The sequence below is a fragment of the Sciurus vulgaris genome (assembly GCF_902686455.1).
Source record: "Sciurus vulgaris genome assembly, chromosome: 3".
NCBI classification, from domain to species: Eukaryota; Metazoa; Chordata; class Mammalia; order Rodentia; family Sciuridae; genus Sciurus; species Sciurus vulgaris.
In genome coordinates, this window is record NC_136463.1 from 132,785,142 (window position 1) to 132,803,711 (window position 18,570).

Genomic DNA, 18,570 nt, shown 5'->3' on the forward strand with positions numbered 1-18,570 from the left:
AGACCATTTCCACCATTAAGACAATTTTTTATTGGACAGTGCTTGTCTATAGAAATGAGAGCATCAATCCATTACTGAATAATAATATACCTAGTATTCGTAATAGTGAACCTGAACCTCTGCAAATGGATTCAGGGAAGGACATACTTTAGAAATGCTTCCAGCTTGATATGATCAGCTTTAACTGTGTGTGGTACTAGATTATAAGAATCATCATGCTTGGACTTGGATTCCCCAAAATGCCTAGCACAAGTGCCCCACACACAGAATCTATAAATACTTATTGAGTAGCTCTATTTGATCATCCACCTGTGTCAGAAAAATATGTGACTGTAAAAGAATTCATCCTGAAGCAAATAAATGGAATGTCATTAAAATGTAAGTAATAACCTTTGTTGAAATCTCAAGGGCATTTATGCTTATACATTTACAAAATTATTCAATATACAGACATTCAATATACAAAGTCCTTTTACATTCTGATATCTTTTCAAAGCAGAAAGGTTATAAATATATGTAATAGCTGTTAAATATATCCAAAGATGAGAAAGTTTTTAATAGTGATTGACTTAATAAGGAGAAATCCAAGGTTTTGCTTTTTGGAGCAATTTATAGCATGTCCCCAGTAAATCACAAGTTAATAGATTCTCAATAAATCATAAATCGATCTCAACTTTTGGTTCACTTTTCTTAGAGCCATACTAGGAAATAGCTTTCAAAAGAAGAGAAACTAACAATAAATGTTCTACATTATCTCCCTCAAAGTAATATAAAATGCTCAAAAGTTTCAGAAGTAAGTTTCCAAAAGGATGACAAACACTTAATGATTAAAGAATCTTCAGCCTTGCCTGGCAGGATGCTGTTGTCAAATTCAAGGTGCATGGGCAAAGATGGAGGCAATTTCATTTTTTAAATTGATTTTGAAATTCTTAATGATATATTTCATTTCATGAAAATATGAGCTTTAGTGTAATGGTCTGTTCTCTTTAGACAGATGGGATTCATTTATGTTCTACATGATTGTACCCCAGAACTTCAGACTTAAGATGTTTGTCATAAATATAGCTAATCTATTATTTTATGAGGGATAATAAATCTTGGCCTCCTGGATTTGGGTAGATGTTTGCCAAATTTATGATAGCTTTTGTCTATAAATGACAGATGCTGCCAAAGCAGAAAACTATCATTTTGTTCTACTCAACAGCACAAGGTCCTGTTGCTAGAGACAAAAGGGGAGAAGAGGCAGTTTAGAAGACCTTGCTGACTCCTAATTGATGGAGTCCTGCAGCAGTCAGTGGAAATGAGAAGTTGTAATTTGGAAAACTTGGCCCCATTTGTAACAACAGGTTAAAAACTATGAAACACACAAAGGAACCCATAAAAATGACAATGCAAGGGTCTCTGATTTAATCTTTGTTGGAAATACTCTTTGACAAAATTGAAAGTGTACTTTCATAAGGCAAAAGGGTGACCATAAAAAGCTGAACTGTCGTCTTTATAGGCAAATTTTATACTGATCTACTAGTTGATAAATGTTCTGGGTTCGCAGCCGAGGAACTGCTACCATGCAAAAGCATAACATGCTGAAAACTAAATTGAGTTGTTTTGAGGTATCCTGTCCCCTTTCTCTTCTTCCCTTGTCTTTTCTAAAACTGCCACTTCACAGGATCCACAGGTCATGGAATGGGCTAATCAAAACAAACTCTCTGTGCTCAGTGGAAATCTTTTGGTGGAATGATTCAAAATACTACTGAAAATGCAGACAGGCTCAAGAAACCCAACCATACCCTTTTGAATGCAGGACAAGGCTTATGCCATATTGGCAATGCCCATTCCCCACATCAGTCTCCATCTCAGCGAGCATATTTATCATAAGACACAAAAAAAATCTACCATTTCAAGCTGGAGCTTTGAGAACATTTGTCATTTGCTATTTGCCTGAAATAAGTGGTTTGTTCAAATTTCCTCTTGAAAAAAAATTTTGCTTCTGAATGAAGCTTTGTTCTACCACAGTTGAACATTACAGACAATAAACTGCACAGAAACTTAAGAATTAGCAACAAAACAAAGTCTTAATGGCCCCTTCACTACCACAGTGCCTACCAAAAAGTATCAATAGTCAGCAGACAATTTAAAAGTAATACATGGTCTTATTCACTAATTCTGAAAAAAGTTTAGTGGTATCTGTCTTTGCCCATTGGGATACTTGTATTTATTCTCTTAAGTCAGACAAGTTTAGAAGTAATAGTAATAATGGAATAAGCATGAGAAAAGAAGCCCTGAGTTCCTGTTCATTCCTGACCCTATTGGGATTTGAGATGTGCAGTCCTACATAAGTTGCCAATCTTTCCAAGACAAAGGTTCCTAATGGTTACCATTTCTGTGGGAGCAACTTTAAGGCAGTGACTATATATTATTTATTCCTAATATCCAAGATGGTAAAAGAGAATACTACTAAATGGAGAGCACTTTGAGGGCAAGAAAATGTCTTACTGTTCTTCATTGCACCCCAGTATCTTAAAAATAAACATGTATAATATACTGTGTAGATCACAACTGAATGTTGAGTAAATAAGTGGAGATCACGTTTGTTGCCTGAATGAATAAGAGATGGATACTAAAATCAGGCCTACCTGACATGGGAAGAGTCACATGAAAACACATGTGCACCTAGATTGTGTAAACTGAATAAATTTAAGGTGTTCCTATAGTTACATATCAAACAGAACATACTGGTTTCATCATCTTTGCTCTTAGACACATTTATAAATATATCTGTGGCATTTTAAATCATTCCCTGTGCTCTGCTCTGTTTAGATAGCAACTGATTAAAAGTCTGCTTAGCTCTAAATAGCTTTATGTACTCTAAACTAGAAATGTATTTTTTCACCATGATATCTAATTAATTTTTTAAATGCCAGTACTAAAGACTAGACATATGGACTATTAGATTGACTATTGCAATATGTTATCATTAGGTTAACTATCATAGAATTTTATTATTTTCAAGAAATAAGGTTTTGTGAAGGCTCTGTATCTTTAGAACCTGTTATGAGTTTTTAAATGCTGTCATACCAGAGCCTTCAGTTTGATGTATGGGGCATATTATTGCAGGGATGTGTACTGTCACATGGCATTAGGACACTTGAACTCCAGGGAGAAATTTGGGTAGAGTGTCTGGCCGATATATTCTAGCCACCTTCCTGAAGCTGCCTAATGCTTGCTGTGTTTTGACCCCAATTGTCCCAAAGCACATTTCTTCTCCCTCTCACTATGTTTCAGACTCCCACTGACGCATCATTAAAGGTTGGGGCAGATCCTAGGAGACCAGAAAGTCTTTGTGTTTTACATTTAATTCTGCCCCAACTTCTAAAAACTGAACGGGACAGCTATTCTCACTCAGCTGTCTTTAATGAAACATGCTTAATTTTTTAAAATATGCATTTAGAATTTCTTATAATAAATGAAATTTCTGCTATTATAGTTTTAAACCCCTTTGTTTACTTGATAGAGGGGAAAAATAAAAAAAGTTTGTCATGACACCCTAAAATTTCTACATATGTTAGCTCTATTATAACAAATCTCTTTGTATTGCACAGATCCACATACAACATGAACCAAATTATGTCCCTAAGTGTAACATAAAAGAGAGAAATGGTTGTCTCAAATGTCAAAATAGCAGGTAAGAAGGCTTACCCTAGCTCTTGAAAGAGTGTTAGATCACATCTTGGAGTAATTAATGTGTGCTCTCAAGGGGCACAGGAAGGTCATCTGTAGGTCCCAAGGTCCTCATCAGATGCTCTGAAATCACACCTCACCTTGAATGGTGCATTATGAATCCCAGGACACTCCTCTCCCAGAAGCTCCGTCCCTTAAACCTGGTTCTTTCTTCTCTCTCAAAATTTGCTTTCATTGAACCATACTCTGTTGCCAAGTTGTTAGTGCTAAAACATGAGACTAGAAATTGAATTAGTCAATCCTGTGGATATTGTGAATGTCTGATTATTTGAAATCTGGCAGCTCAGGCATCGAGTGAGTAACATTTTCACTTTTCATTCAAAAATCTAGGAATCACATAGATGCTACTTAAGCCCACTTGACAGAGCTCTTCATTCAGAAGAAAAAGACCAAACACTAGGGAATTTCAGTCTCATGAGATTTGCCAATCAACCATGAATCTTCACTGTGACTATTATGCTAATGTTTGGCTGACTCCTTGGAGGCAATGTTGTCTGAACTAAAACATTCCAGTCAATTAAGTGTCACAGTCACATCCCTCTTGTCATCCCATTCTTCACTACATTCCACCCACACCATTCTGTTTTTCTAAAATGGGGGTTTAAATGAATAAAAAACCAGTTATCAACAAATCTATAACTCTGACAAGGCTGTAGGAGTTTTTCAAGGGTTCAGAAATAGGTAGTTAACAATAAATTATGTATTACATTGTTTTGATCAGATTTCCCATCTGGGCAAAGCTTCTAATTTTCTAACTTGCAAACTCTATGAAACACATGTGGAAATTCCCATTTGGAAGCAATATTCAGGCATGTATAAGTATGTGACCATGAATCCACTATCATAAATCATTATAAAGCATAAACCAAAAAAGAAAGAAGCTAAATTCATTGAAGGTGACAAAAGAACATAAATCTATTTAACAAATATAACCCACTCTATTTTTAAAGTGTCATCTTCCAACAACTTTGGTGTTGCTTTTGTGGACATAATAGGGCAAATAAATATTTTGTTACTATTAATACCTATATAGAATACGGAGAAACGAGTAGTTTGAATGATCAAATCAGTAAGTGGATAAATAATTTATATAGATGTTGAGTAAGATGACAAGGAAAAGGAAGTATCCCCTCCAAAATACAAGTGGTTTCCATTATTTCTAGTCCAAATCTGTACAGTTCCACAGTAATGAAGTTACTACTGTTAAGTCACCGGCAGTATAGGGGGTGGGGAGGTGGGCAGTGGGGAAGTGAAAGAGTGGTAGAGAATACAGGATTAAAGACCACCACTGTTCTACTGAGGGGATACTGTAGTTGAACTACCAGTCCCATCTAACTCTACTCTTATTCTCCAGGAAATTAGTCCTTTCCTTGTTTAAACCATAGTTGTTCTTGACCCTGGTATATGTTCCAGTTGCTCACTAGGCAAGCATAGCTGCTTAAGAAGTCTCTTTGTTTCACTGAACATCTGCTAGCATTCATGTGGTGCAAGAAAAGCCTTGAATTGTTCAATTTCATTCCAGTATGTACTTACTGAGCTCATCATAGGTATGCTGTAATAATAACTCAGGCCCCTTCCTTTGTATTTTGTATTTCCATAATGCTATTTGCTTGATTCTGTCCCCTACTCTTTGAAGTTTTTCTACTTCCTTTTCTGTTCATGACTTTTACTATTATCCCTACAGCAAATTCAATTCCCAAGTAATAACTTAGGTGAAGCACTGAGCACATTCAGTAGCAACATTGGAATGTTTATATTACCTACCAACTGCTCTATTAGCTCAAGTCACAAAATAAGCTAGAAGAATGGAGTAACACTAACCTCCATTATTTTATCCTTTTATTTGTAAGTTCTGCTGAAGGCAAAAGGCATACTTCAGGTAATAAAACCTTTGGCAGAGTATTGTTTCATAGAGGCAACAACATTCTATATATAAAATGAAACCAGGCAGGAAGTCAGGAGATGAGAGATCCTGCTCTTCCAAACACTGGGTAACCTTTAGTAAATGACGCCCACAATGCTTACCTTACTGTGGTTGCAATTTTTTTCTTTAAATGGAGATAATATTTATTATTATATGATGGATATGAGTCAAAGGTTAATTATCTATCTATGCCTTTTTCTTTAGATGTGGAGAAGTGCTAAGTAATGATCCAACATTTATTGTCTGATCATCAGATAACACGATTTAGTAAGTCTATTGCACAAAAAAACAAAAAGTCTTCTTTTTTTTTTTTTAAACAAAATTTGGCGGCTGGGGAGATAGCTCAGTCGGTAGAGTGCTTGCCTTGCAAGCATCAAGGCCCTGAGTTCATATCCCCAGCGCCAAAAAATAAAAATAAAAATAAAAATAAAATTTGGCTGCTCACTCCTAGGTTGCAGTGCTTTTGGAATCAGCATCTATGGGAACTTACTGATAATGGTCCTATCTTATATAGTCTCCTTGTCTGAATAGGTAATCTGAACTTTCCTCATAGAGTAAGGGACTTGGTTTTCTCCTAAGACCATGGGCAGTCATGGGAAAGCATTCTTAAGTCTCCTCCTCAAATGCTGTGAGGATTTGATGAGTGGAAGAGAATCAGAAGCATAAGAGTGCCTACAACACAGAGGTTGCTAATGGCAGAATGCAACATAAGGGAGAGGGACAAGTCCTCTTAGTCTCCTTTATCAGAATACTTAAACAAGATGACATATCCATGATGACCCCAAGGGTCAGATGTGAGAGCAGGAAGGCCTATAAAACATTCAATATCATGGTATCCATGCTAAGAAAAAAAAGAAATTTTTCTCTTTCCATTGAGCAAACTGTCTCTGGCTCTTTGTGGTACAAAATCCGTGGATATTTGTCACCGCTTGCAGCAACAACTTGCACGGGTCTTATGGGTGGTGGAGTGGAAGCTGAGGCCCTTCTATCTTTCTCTTTAGTGCACTGCTTTCTTGCTTGTTTGTTTATAGAGGATAGAGGAAATGAGGTTTACTTGCTTTGAGAGGAGAGAGAGACTTTGCTTATCAGAGAGAAAGAGACTTTGCTTAAGAGAGACTTTGAGAGAAGGACAGGCTTTGCTTAGAGCTTAGAGGAAGAGAGACTTGCTATGCCTCACTTAAGGTCTGCTGCTTACTGGTGCGTCCTGCATCCTGTAAACTAAGGGTACGTCTACCTAAGATACTTTATTGATGTGTCTCAGTTCTCCGTGCAATCCGCCCCACGCCGCTTTCTGCTAGCTGCTGTGCCGCTTTTCCCTACTAGCTGCCGTTGTGGGTCTAGCTGCTTCCGTGTGTTTTTCCCTCTAGCTGCTGCCGAGCATCTTCTTCTTCACTCTGCCTACGTTTATATCACCTCCAGGAGGCGGACAGCAGGGCCACGCCTCTTACGCAAAGATTAGGCCAGACGCTCGGAGCAGGCACAATTAGGAGTGCTCGAGAACACATGCACATACACTGTGTGCGTGGACGATAAATCACCTGAGTGTGCTTATGTCAATTAACCTCCTCGCTGCCAATGTGATCAGGTGCTGTTCTGGCGTGGTCAACATGGCACAGCCCCCAACAGTGAACCTACTCAGAAATATTGTAAATTCTGTATTCAAGAAATAAATTCTTAGAATACACTTCCATTAGTAATCTGCTTGCAGTTACATGTAAAGTTCTGTTAATCAGCTCATAACTTTGTAAATAGTTCCCTTAAAAATCTTTGAGTTCGTTTCTAACTCTAAGAGAAATTCTATTAAGATATTAAAAATTCTTTATTCTTAAACAAATTTCCAGATTCATTTAGTAATGTCACTCTTAGAAAACTCTACCATTTTGTCACCTTCCTCACTCTCCTTCACTGGGGTAAGAACATAAAACATAAAAATGTCTATTAGAAACAAGCTTAAGAATTCTTTCACTTAAAAGCTCTATAACATGAACCAAATACAAAAGGAATGGAAAGGAATAATAACTCAGTATTTTAGATTCAATTCCTGATTTTTTTCCAAACATGCTGTGACCAAGTGGCCTTTACATTTTTTCATGCATATATATTTTTACATATATATATATATTTTAACACACACATATATACTCATATGTATATATTTCACAACATGGAATGGAAACGTAGCAAATGCTTAGATTCTGTGCAAACACATAATCCTTCCTGTGAGGGTAACATATTAATATTACAAAAATAAATCATGGAGAGTAACATGCAACGACTGCGAGGAGGAAAACAGGGTGGGGGCAGGGGAATAGGAGCAACACAAAGAATGCAAAGAACGAAAAGTGTCATTGACCTGATTTGTCAGAGCTGTTGCCTGTGATTGGAGTGATGGAGCAGCTGGGATTAGCCTTTGCGCTGTCCTTGGAAGAAACCATTTTGGGTTTATTTTTCGTTGCCTCTAGTGCTTTGACCTTCTTGGCATGTTTACTTCCTTTGTAGTGGGCCTCGGCCTGGCTCTACAAAGGAGAACAAATCAGGCTCATTTTTTGCTACTTACAAACACCACAATGGATGACCATGCAGGAAAAAAATACATTCAATCATAGGCACCACAGACATTTACAACTCAGTGCTTGACCACGTTCTGGCATTTAATGAAGTGGTGGACCAGTATCTAAGAGATTTTGGCATAATGAACCCTTCCAGACAACACAGAAGACCTGCATCTTTAAAAAGCCAGAGATTACATGAGTGGACAATAGGATTAAGGCAAAATTGTAAAGAAGGTGAGGTTTGCCATCAGTGTCCGGGCCACCACGGCCCCTTGCGGTTATTTTTCAAGCATTTGGCTGTCAGCAGCAGCTTTGAGTGTACGAGCAAGGTCTTGCATGTGGGCATGGCCTTCCACAACCATTTCCCTTCAACTAAAATCATATCTGTCCTATGCTATTTCCTTCTGAGCTCTGTTCTGAGACAGGGTGATAAAGCGACATGCTAATGGGTGGAATTGACACTACATTCTAGAGACATCTATGTGTGCTTCGTGGGTCACTTTGATGATTCCAGTTCCCAGAACAGATACTATATGTCACAAAAGAGGTGGGAACAATCCTTGTTTCTGATCTCAGATGTGATTCTGAAGTCATAGCAATTAGTTTTAAATTTATTTATATTCAAAACATATGTAGATCTGTGACTTTAGTACTAGATCAAAAGGAAGAAAAGAAAACGAAAGTCAAAAACAAAACAAACAACCCTCCCCCCAAAAAAACCCCAAACCAAATTATAATAAACTTAGAAAACACCTAGATAATTTATTGGCATCTAGAAAATCTCCCTCTTTGTAAATAAGGCTTTTATCTTTTTGGTACCTAGTACTAATGTACACATTAACAGAAGAATCTAAGTAAATTCACTTGACTTTCATCTTGAATAGACAAAAAATATGGAATGCGTTTTGGTAAATACAAAACAAGACAAAACATATGGCATATTGGTTTAATTATGAAAGTGAAATGGATGATAAATCTCACATAAACAAGATGAGTTTTTAAGTAATAATCATTTTTTACATCAGTTTTCTATGTTTCTCTGTATGTGTATGAAGATGGCCAATGAGGCTTCACACATACATGAGGTAACAACTGTATGCAGAGTCATATGCATGCAAAGGTGAGCTAAAATAGCAAACAGGTATGTACAGGAGATGTAGAACAAAAATAAAAGGGACCAGAGAGGAGGGGTATGAATGAAGATGTCCTAAATTTAATTCTTTGATTTGAGATTTGAAGAAAAAGGTAAATAAAAACTGGTAGAGAAAATTGCATTTCTGTTGGGAGAATTTAAGCCTCAGGAAAGGACTGAAGCTGGGAAGCCAGAACAGTGGGTGTGCCTGGATAGAAGCTTAAATGGGCCTCTTGGTAGAACATCTTCAAAGTGAGGCTAAGGAAAGTAGATATGTTATCTCTGAGGTGAGAGTCTCAAGCAAATGCATGATGATACAAATTTCAAATGGGGGGGATTTCTTCCACAATGGCTATTTAGTACATGCCTGTTGATTGAGAGAAAAAGACAAGCAGCTGGGAGATTATATGATTTTTCTTGTCAAATCACAATAGCAGAGTAGGAATATAATAAAATGTCCTAGTTATAATGATATTGATTTCTTAAAGCCTTGGCTATCATCAGTTCTTTTTGCCACCTCTTACTTAAATGAACTATTTCATGGTTAACTACTAGATATGAGACACTCTTCCAATAGGCCACCTCTAGACTAAGCCATCTCAGGCTGATTTTTTGTGTGCTGCTAGAATGTTTTTTTCTTATTGTTTCCTTCCAGCTCACCAGGCACATGTTGCTTTGCTGTCTTCAGACATATAACCATACTTGGTTCAGCAGAATGATGGTGAGCACTCCACTTCAATGCAAATGTCACTTCCAGGTGCTGGTGGGGCATAAACTCAGCTTGTCCTGAATGCATAAAAAATGCTGATGAAATTGTTCATGCCACATGTATGGCTGATGTAACCACAAGTGCCACAGGTCATGTAATGAGTCAAATATTATATCTATGTACTAACTGTCACATCCAAGTAGGAGTTTGATGATGGAATCATGTCATGGTCTTTTTCAGTGGTCCTTGGTTTTGCTGTGTTATTTCACAAGGGGTGGGAGGTGGTTAGAAAACTAATGCGCTGCCTTGGAAATAGTGTAATCTAGGGATAGGTTTCATTTCTGTATTATAAGTACAGATATATCAATGATTTCCCTAGTCTATAATCTCTATTACCCAGGATCCAGAATCTTATACTGAGTATGCATAGTTCCTAACTTCCTGAATATCTTTCCATAAATATCTCTGTAGATCTTCATTCATTTCTTATTGCTCTTAATTGGTTTGTTCAAGAACTTTTCATGTTGTTGTTGATCAAGGTGGAAAAAAATATCTCAGGGGAAGACAAAAGTGTAACATGTTAAATTCTTTATTTATTGATAAGAAGATGGTTAAATCCATCTAACATACTTCACAGTTATAAATTAAGAGAGTAAACAGAAAATTAAAAATTAATAATATAAAATAATAACGAATATTATTGAGCACTGATCCAGGCACTAAGTGTATTACATGTATTAGTTTCATTTAATCTTCATAATACCCCAAGAAATAGTTATCATTAGTATCCAGCATTTCCAAACTAGAAATTGTATATATGAAAGTTAAATAACTCATCAAAAGTCACACAGGTAGGTACAGATGCCACTTATTAGACATGAATATTTATTTACATGCCTACCCATTATACCCACACTAACTTAAACATTGTAATTTTACTGGAAGTGAAAAAGTACACACAAAGAAAGCATATTGCTTTTAATTACTCAGTGAAAGACTGTACCTTAATGCTACAGAAGTTTCTATGAATAGGAAAATATCTACGGAATTTTTGGGTAATATACTGGGAAGTAGCTAAGAAGGTCCCACTTTAAAGGTATGTAGCAATTTTTACCAGATACAGGACTCATCTTTCCAAGTACAAGAAATGCTGCCGTGTTACCTTAATGCCCTTTGGCTAAAGAAACATATGGTTCTCTAAATAAAACTTCCTCCTTCAAGGTAGGCAGAATGTGATTTCCTCATTACTAATTCTTGGCATCACTGCAGAAGGTTAACAGTATCAATTAACATCTGGGATAAAGATCCAGTGAGTAATATCTCACTGGGTGCCAAGATGGAAGGAGCTCTCCGTAAGTGTGCTCCATTTTCCCTTTGAGCTGTGGGCATTGAGAGAAGGGCAATGAGGGTCAGCTTCCACTGACTGTTGTTGGGGAAAAGTGAAGTGGATGATTGTGGAATAAGACAGGGTGACAGGTGCCACTCACTCACATTTGGCATCTTTCCAGTCCCCATGTGGTATTCTTGGTAGTGGCACTTTGCTACCCTCAGTACTGTATCTGAGGCAGTGTCAACAGCTTCTGCCTCCTGGGCAAATCTTCAAGTGAAACTGAGACACTGTTAAATAGCAATAAGATTAACATGACTTCATTATCCAGGAATCTCCTTAATTGAGGAGTGAAAGCAAGGACAAGCGCCAGAGAACCCAGGAACCAGGTGACACAATCAAGCCCAACCTACAATGAATCCTGTATCTTTTGAGAGAGACTTGGCCATGCTGACTGCTTTGCACCCGGTGAGAAATCAACAGACGCATGGTTGTCTGGCACGAATGGTTTACTTTCTTCTTCCCTCTCTAAAGTGCTATGTGTCTTCAAGGGCCAGTGACCAAAGAATCCTCTGCCAGAATTAGAGTTGGGGATGTAGCTCAGAGCGTGTGCTTGGCAAGCATGAGGCCATGGATTTGATTCCCTGACCCCAAAAAGGGGAACAAAAAAAGTTCCTATGAAGATTTACCAGAACTAGAAAGAACTGTCAGAACCACTATCCTGACCTTTCCTGAAGAATTTATGGGTGTTTAGGTTCGTATTTCAGCGACCACTCCAGTAGCTACCTGGCCACTCCCTGGGAGAAGGGCAACTTTCAAAGGAAATGACATCCTGCATTTTTTTTCTTCCATTAATCACCTTTTTACTAAAGCCCTTCACTTTCCCAAATCCCCGACTTTCTCAGAATCCCACTGGTCCAAATAAAAAAGATAATGAGATAAGGTATTGCTTTAGACATAAAAATGGAGCAAAGTATTCCCAATGAGAAGTTCTAAAATCCACTGTGCTCTCATTTCTGGTTTTCACTTTATTACTGATTTGTACTTCAGAGAGATGGCTAGGATCTTGAATCATGACTTTAAAGTGTGTTCACTCTGGAAAAAAGAGTCCAAACACAAACTCACTGTAGTTAGAGAAGACAAGGTCCCTGGACAAAGCACGCAACTATCTACCAATAGAACCAATCTTTCTGCATTTAAAAAAGTAAGCAAGACCAATCCCTTAATTAAAGAAAGTACATCATAAGAACTCCTGACATCCATTCTTTTTTTGAGATTCTTTTTTGGGGGGGTGGATATTAGGGATTGAACCCAGGGGTTCTTTACCAATGAGCCACATCCCTGGCTCTTTGTTTATTTTTTATTTTGAGACAGGGTCTCACTAAATTGCTGAGTTGCTTAGGGCCTCACTAAATTGTTGAGGCTGGCTTTGAATTTGAGATCCTCCTGCCTCAGCCTCCCAAGTTGCTGGGATTACAGGTGTGTACTACTGTGCCTGGCTCTTTGAGATCTTAGATGTCAATATGGTAGGCAATTTATAAAGGAGATAGCAGAAGTAAGTTAATTAAAAAAATACAATATACTAAGATGCCAAGTAAAACATGTCTAACAAACTTCCATAAAACAGACAAAACTGTTTTGTTTTGTCTGGGAGAAACCTGGTTATTTATTTTTTGAAGAATTATTTAATACCTGCCATATGTTAGACATTGGGAAAAATTAAAAATAAAGACCCCCTACTCTCAAGAGCGGTAGTTGGAAGGTAAAAAAGAAAGAAAGGCACACACATAACTATAATCCAAAGCAGAAGGTGGGAAACAGGAGTTGCGGAGTACAGTTCTCTGACTCCCACAGAGAATCAGAGAAGAGGAAAAATTTCTTCAGATTGGAGTGGATCACGGAAACTTTATGAAAAAGGGACCTCAAAGCTGGGTCCTGTTACAGAGGTAGGGCTCTGGAGTGGCAGTGCAGGGGGGAAGTATTTCCAGCAAAGAGAATAACAGTGCTCGGGCACTGAGTCCTGTGAAGTATAGCATGTTCCCTGGGCATACCTGCTTTTCAGCTTGTCTAGAACACAGAGACATAAAGAAAACAATAGGGAAAAGTTGATACACTGTGCTACCTTAAAGTTCCCCTGTAAAATGGAAAACACATCACAATTATTTTTTATTGAAAATCAAATGTTCATTTATTAGAAATTTTGAATGTAAAAAGATGACACCATAAGATGCTGCTTCTACATTGGAGTATAATTATAGTGGCGATAGCAACTGTGATCTGAGTCCAAATCTTTTCATTTGTTCAATTTTTCTCTCTCCAAATTAAGCCACAATTAAAAATTATCTCCTTTGAAAAGCCAGGTTTATCATATAGGTATGTTAAGGTAAAGTTCAACCCAGAAAATTCAACTGATTAATATAAATTATAAAGATTATATTTTGAAAGAGATTCTCTCCCAACCTAATGGAAGAATATTTGTGAGTTTTTTCAACACAGGTAAGAGATAATAAATAAAATAATTTTTATTTAGTCATAATTTAATATTAAAACTACTTAGGAATTTAGCAAGAAGTATATGAGATGCTTACCCTAAAAATGCTAATTCTTACTTAATAACTCTCTATTTTACACTATAATTTTATAATTTCTTTTTGCTGTAGATGGATGCAATGTCTTTATTTTATTTACTTATTCTTATGTGGTGCTAAGAATTGAACCCAGTGCCTCACATGTGCTAAGTGAGCTCTCTACCACTGAGCCACAACCCCAGCCCTAATTTTATAATTTTTTAAAATTCATTTTTATTGTAAACAAATGGGATACATCTTGTTTCTCTGTACATGAAGTAGAGGCATACTGTTTTTGTAATCATACATTTACCTAGGCTAATTTTATCATTTTTGAAAGGTGCTTTTACTTCATGTTCTGGATCGAGTATCAATACCTAAGTTAATTTTATTATACATTTATGTATGAACTCCTCATATGTGTGCTAGAGTTTAACTGAGGTATGATGAAGTAGATGGACCCTGGAAAAGCATGCCCTTAACCTCTCTCTCAAATCATAGAGGGAAGCAAATCATGAATGACACAGAGAATGTACTTAGTAAATCATATACTCTAAATTATTACACCCAGAGTAAGAAAACAAGTGCTCTGTACACTAATGAAATCTTGAATATGAAATAATGGAAACATTTATAATTTAGAAAAATATCTAATTTTCTTAAAGAATTATGCATATAGGGACTTAACCTTTTAGAATTTCTAAACCTTAGAATTTTTATGAAACATGTAGATATTACCTTTTATTTTTACAATACAATATAAAGTGTTAAGGATTTGTCAATAATTAATATCCTTGAGTCATTTATTTTATGGTTTTCCCAACAGTATTTAAAAGTAGAAGTTACTTTTAAATACTTAATTACAAAATTAATTTTGCATTTTATATTAAACTGAGAATTTTATTAATTCTCAGCAACCTTGAAATATAAAGAAGGGTATCTCAAACTTTGTGGTGATTTCACAGTTACATTCCAAGTTGCTAACACGCTTGAGAGTGTTGCTATCTTTTGGTGGGGAAATGGATTACTTCGTAGAACAGTTTTTGTTACTCAATGGTAAGGAGCGCAATATAATTCAAGTTTCCACATTAAACCTGTGACTGTACAGCTAATTCAAGTCTTGTGATGGTCTTTTAAATTAGGCTCTCAGGCTTCCACACATTAATTTTTAATCAGTCCAGAAGGTATTACACTCACTTCCATTTCCATATTAAAGGAATTTACATAAATGATACAAAATGAATCTAAAATTAGAATTTGCATCATGTCTCCTTCTATTCAGTGAATATCCCTAATGTAGACAAGAGTGGCAAAGTACTTTTGAAAGTGCAATGCTTAGAAAATTCACTGAAGAATAGCTTTAGTAATATTGTGTAAGTTTAACATATTGTTATTTAGCTGGATGTGGTGGTGCATGCTTTTAATTTCAGTGACTCTGGAGGCTGAGGCAGGAGGACAGCAAGCTTGAGGTCAGCCTTAGCACCTCAGCAAGGTCCTCAGAAACTTATTAAGACCCTGTCTCAAAATAAGAAATAAAAAGGGCTGTGGATGTGACTCAGTGGTAAAGTGTCCTGGGTTCAATTCCCAGTACAAAAAAAAAAATAAATAAATAATACACACACACACACACACACACACACACACACACACACACACACAATTATTTTTCTACCATTACTCATTTGAAACCTGTTTTACAAAATCAGTTTTTGTAAAATTCACACTCCAAAACCCTAATTATAAAACCCAGCATACATTTTATAATTAAAAATTAAGTGAATATTGTAAATATGAAGGTTAATATACTTTTAACATATATAAATATAACTAAGAAAAAATAATGAAACTACATCTTAAGAAAGCACTTAGGGGCTGGGGATCTAGCTCAGTTGGTAGAGTGCTTGCCTCGCAAGCACGAGGAGGCCCTGGGTTCAATCCCCAGCACTGCAAAAAAAAAAAAAAAAAAAAAAAGAAAGCACTTAGCCAAACTGAGTTATGCTAACACTTTACAGTAAACCACCAGATTAAGAATTTTCATTCCAAATAAATCAATCTTCCTCACATGAGAGACTGGTCTACTGGAGGTAAAACAAGCTTGATAAAATGGGATGAAATTTTGGTGAAAAAAGAAAGGGCTGCTAGATAGGTCTTTAGCAACGGAAAGGATCTTGAAGGCAGAGCTACATACTCCCAAAGAGAAGACTATGATACAAAAAAAAGTCCAGATAACCAATCTATGTTTATGGATGGGAGAATGATCCACTTTTAGTGAAATGTGGGTGTGTGTAGAGAAAAAGTGGAAAGAAAATATTGGAATGGAAGTACCATATTATTTAGGTCTTAAATACAAAATGCAGGAGAGTAATTTGGAAACAGCATACTTATTAGGTAGGTAATGAGAAGCCACGAAGTGCTTTAGTTCTAGCATAATCTGATAGCACGAAGACCTACTAGGAGGCAAGAAAGGATGGGAAAGTAACTAGAAGGTTCTTTCCATAGCAAGATAGGGAATAGTTGGGTTCTTAAAGACAGAATTCAGGGGCACTGTAAACCAAAAGCCAAGACTTATAAAAAAGAGCTATTTCTTGTGTGTGTGTGTATGTGTGTGTGTGTTTCCTGTACTGGGGATTGAATCCAGGCTCTCACACATGCTAGTCCAGCACTGAGCTACATCCCAATCCCTTTAAAGATTTTATTTTGAGGAAGAGTTGTACTGAGTTACTGAGTCTGGCCTTGAAATTTGTGATCTTCTTGCCTCCACCTTCCAAGTGGCTGAAATTACAGCTGTGAGCCACTGTGCCTGGGCTTTTCCTTGTATTAAAGCAAGTTTTTCTAACCAGAAATGCTGTTCCTTTGCCTCCCCCTGTGCCTATTATCTCTTATCCTTTTTTAGATTTATATTCAACCTCTTTTTCTTTTGCAAACACATTCTAATTCTCAATGTTTAAATAAGCTCAAAACTTCCCAATTCAAAACAAAACATCCCATAGATGAATTTGTTAATATAGTTATATACGAGCCACTATTTTCTCTCTTTAATCTGGTCCACCTCAATTCACTGAAATAGGTAATTTCGAGACGCCAGTGTCTTAAATCCTAAAATGGAGAGCATCTTTCACTGTTTCTCCTTGCTTGTCCATGCAGGCATGCTTCCTCCTACTAGTATCCTGCTTGTTTTTGGAAGACACTTTCCCCCAGGCTCTTTTGCAGGTTGATGTCTCTCTTCCTTCTTTTCAGAACCATTGGCAGGCCCATCTTCCCTGGCCCAGTCATTAAATGTTCATATGAGAGTCACTCTTAGGCCTTTTTGAATTCTCTCTCCAAACTTTCCAATGTACTCCCTATTAAATCTCACCCACATTAAAACTTCCACAACCATTTCTCCATCAACCTCTCTTCTGAATCCAAATTCAGAATAATGGAGTTCTTACAGACAGATATCCACTTGGGTATCTAAAGCACCTTAACCTAAGTTCCAAGCCAAACTCATGGGATCATGTGTCTTTGTTTTACTACCCAAACTACCTAGTCCTCTTCTGGTGTTCCTTTTCTGTCAATAGTCCTGTTCTATATCTGTTGAAAAAAGCAAATCCAGGGGTCATCCTCATTCAGTCAGTCGTGAGGTCCTATAGGTCTCACCTCCTAAATATCTTTCCAGTCAAGCTGATTTCTTTATATCTACCACAACTACCTGGTCCAAGCTGCCATCATCTTTTCCTGGACTAGACAAAGATCTCCTTAGTAATCCTGAAAGGCCCCTAAAACTCCTGTGCCAGTTGTTCTCCTTAGAATGGTATTTTTGAACCTCAAATATGTTTATGTCATTCCTTGATTCCAAACCCACAATGCTTTTCACTGATCTTGGATTATAATCTAAAATCTTTACATTCCAGATCTGTATGCCTTACTCCCTCTCTACTCTGGTTCCTCTCTGTTGTTCTCTGAGGAACAACAATATGACTTCAGTTTAAGTCCAGAGCTGTCTTTCTGCACATGCCTAGAATACTATCCATTCTCTATTTTCTCAGCTAATTCTATTAATCCTTCAGAACCCAGCTCAGACTTTCTTTCCTTAGGAAGGCTTCTGTGATCCCGTAAACTACTAGGTCATATCCTAACTCTTTGGATTCTTCCCTTCATAGTGCTTCTGACCATTTTTATATCATTTGATTAATGTCCTTCTTCTCTTACTAGAAAATAACCCTCATTAAAGCTTGTACCCATAAGATTTCTTTTCTCTTCACTATTTCTTGCACTTAGCACACTGCTTGGAACATTGTAGGCATCTGATAAATACTAATGATAGGAATGGATGAATGAATAAATGAATGAAGAAGGAATCTTTATTTCCTGGCAGTAGAATTAAATTAAAGGTAGAGAAAGGAAGAATACTTAGAGTTGACTTTAAAAGTTTCATACCCAAATGGCAGGGAAAGTGCTCAAATAACAAAAAGGTGCAGTTAGGGTTGACAAAGAAATTTTGCAGAGGAAACTGAGGATTCAGTCTGACATTTTCTGTCTGGTTGCTCATGGGCTACACAGAGGCGCAGTTTGGCAGATGACTGGAAATACAACTGGTAGTTGAGGAAAGTGCTGGGGTGGAGACAACCTTTGGAAATCA

General features: G+C 36.9%; 1 protein-coding gene across 12 annotated transcripts in view; it reads right to left on the bottom strand.

Moving 5' to 3' along the window:
* Positions 1-18,570, bottom strand: part of ZNF385B (zinc finger protein 385B) — a 361,157-nt gene that overhangs the window by 27,298 nt on the left and 315,289 nt on the right. For all 12 annotated transcript variants that reach the window (XM_079132968.1, XM_079132976.1, XM_079132975.1 and 9 more), the window contains one exon: positions 8,016-8,178. In XM_079132968.1, coding sequence (XP_078989094.1) covers positions 8,016-8,178 — 163 coding nt within the window. The remainder of the gene's footprint in view (positions 1-8,015; positions 8,179-18,570) is intronic.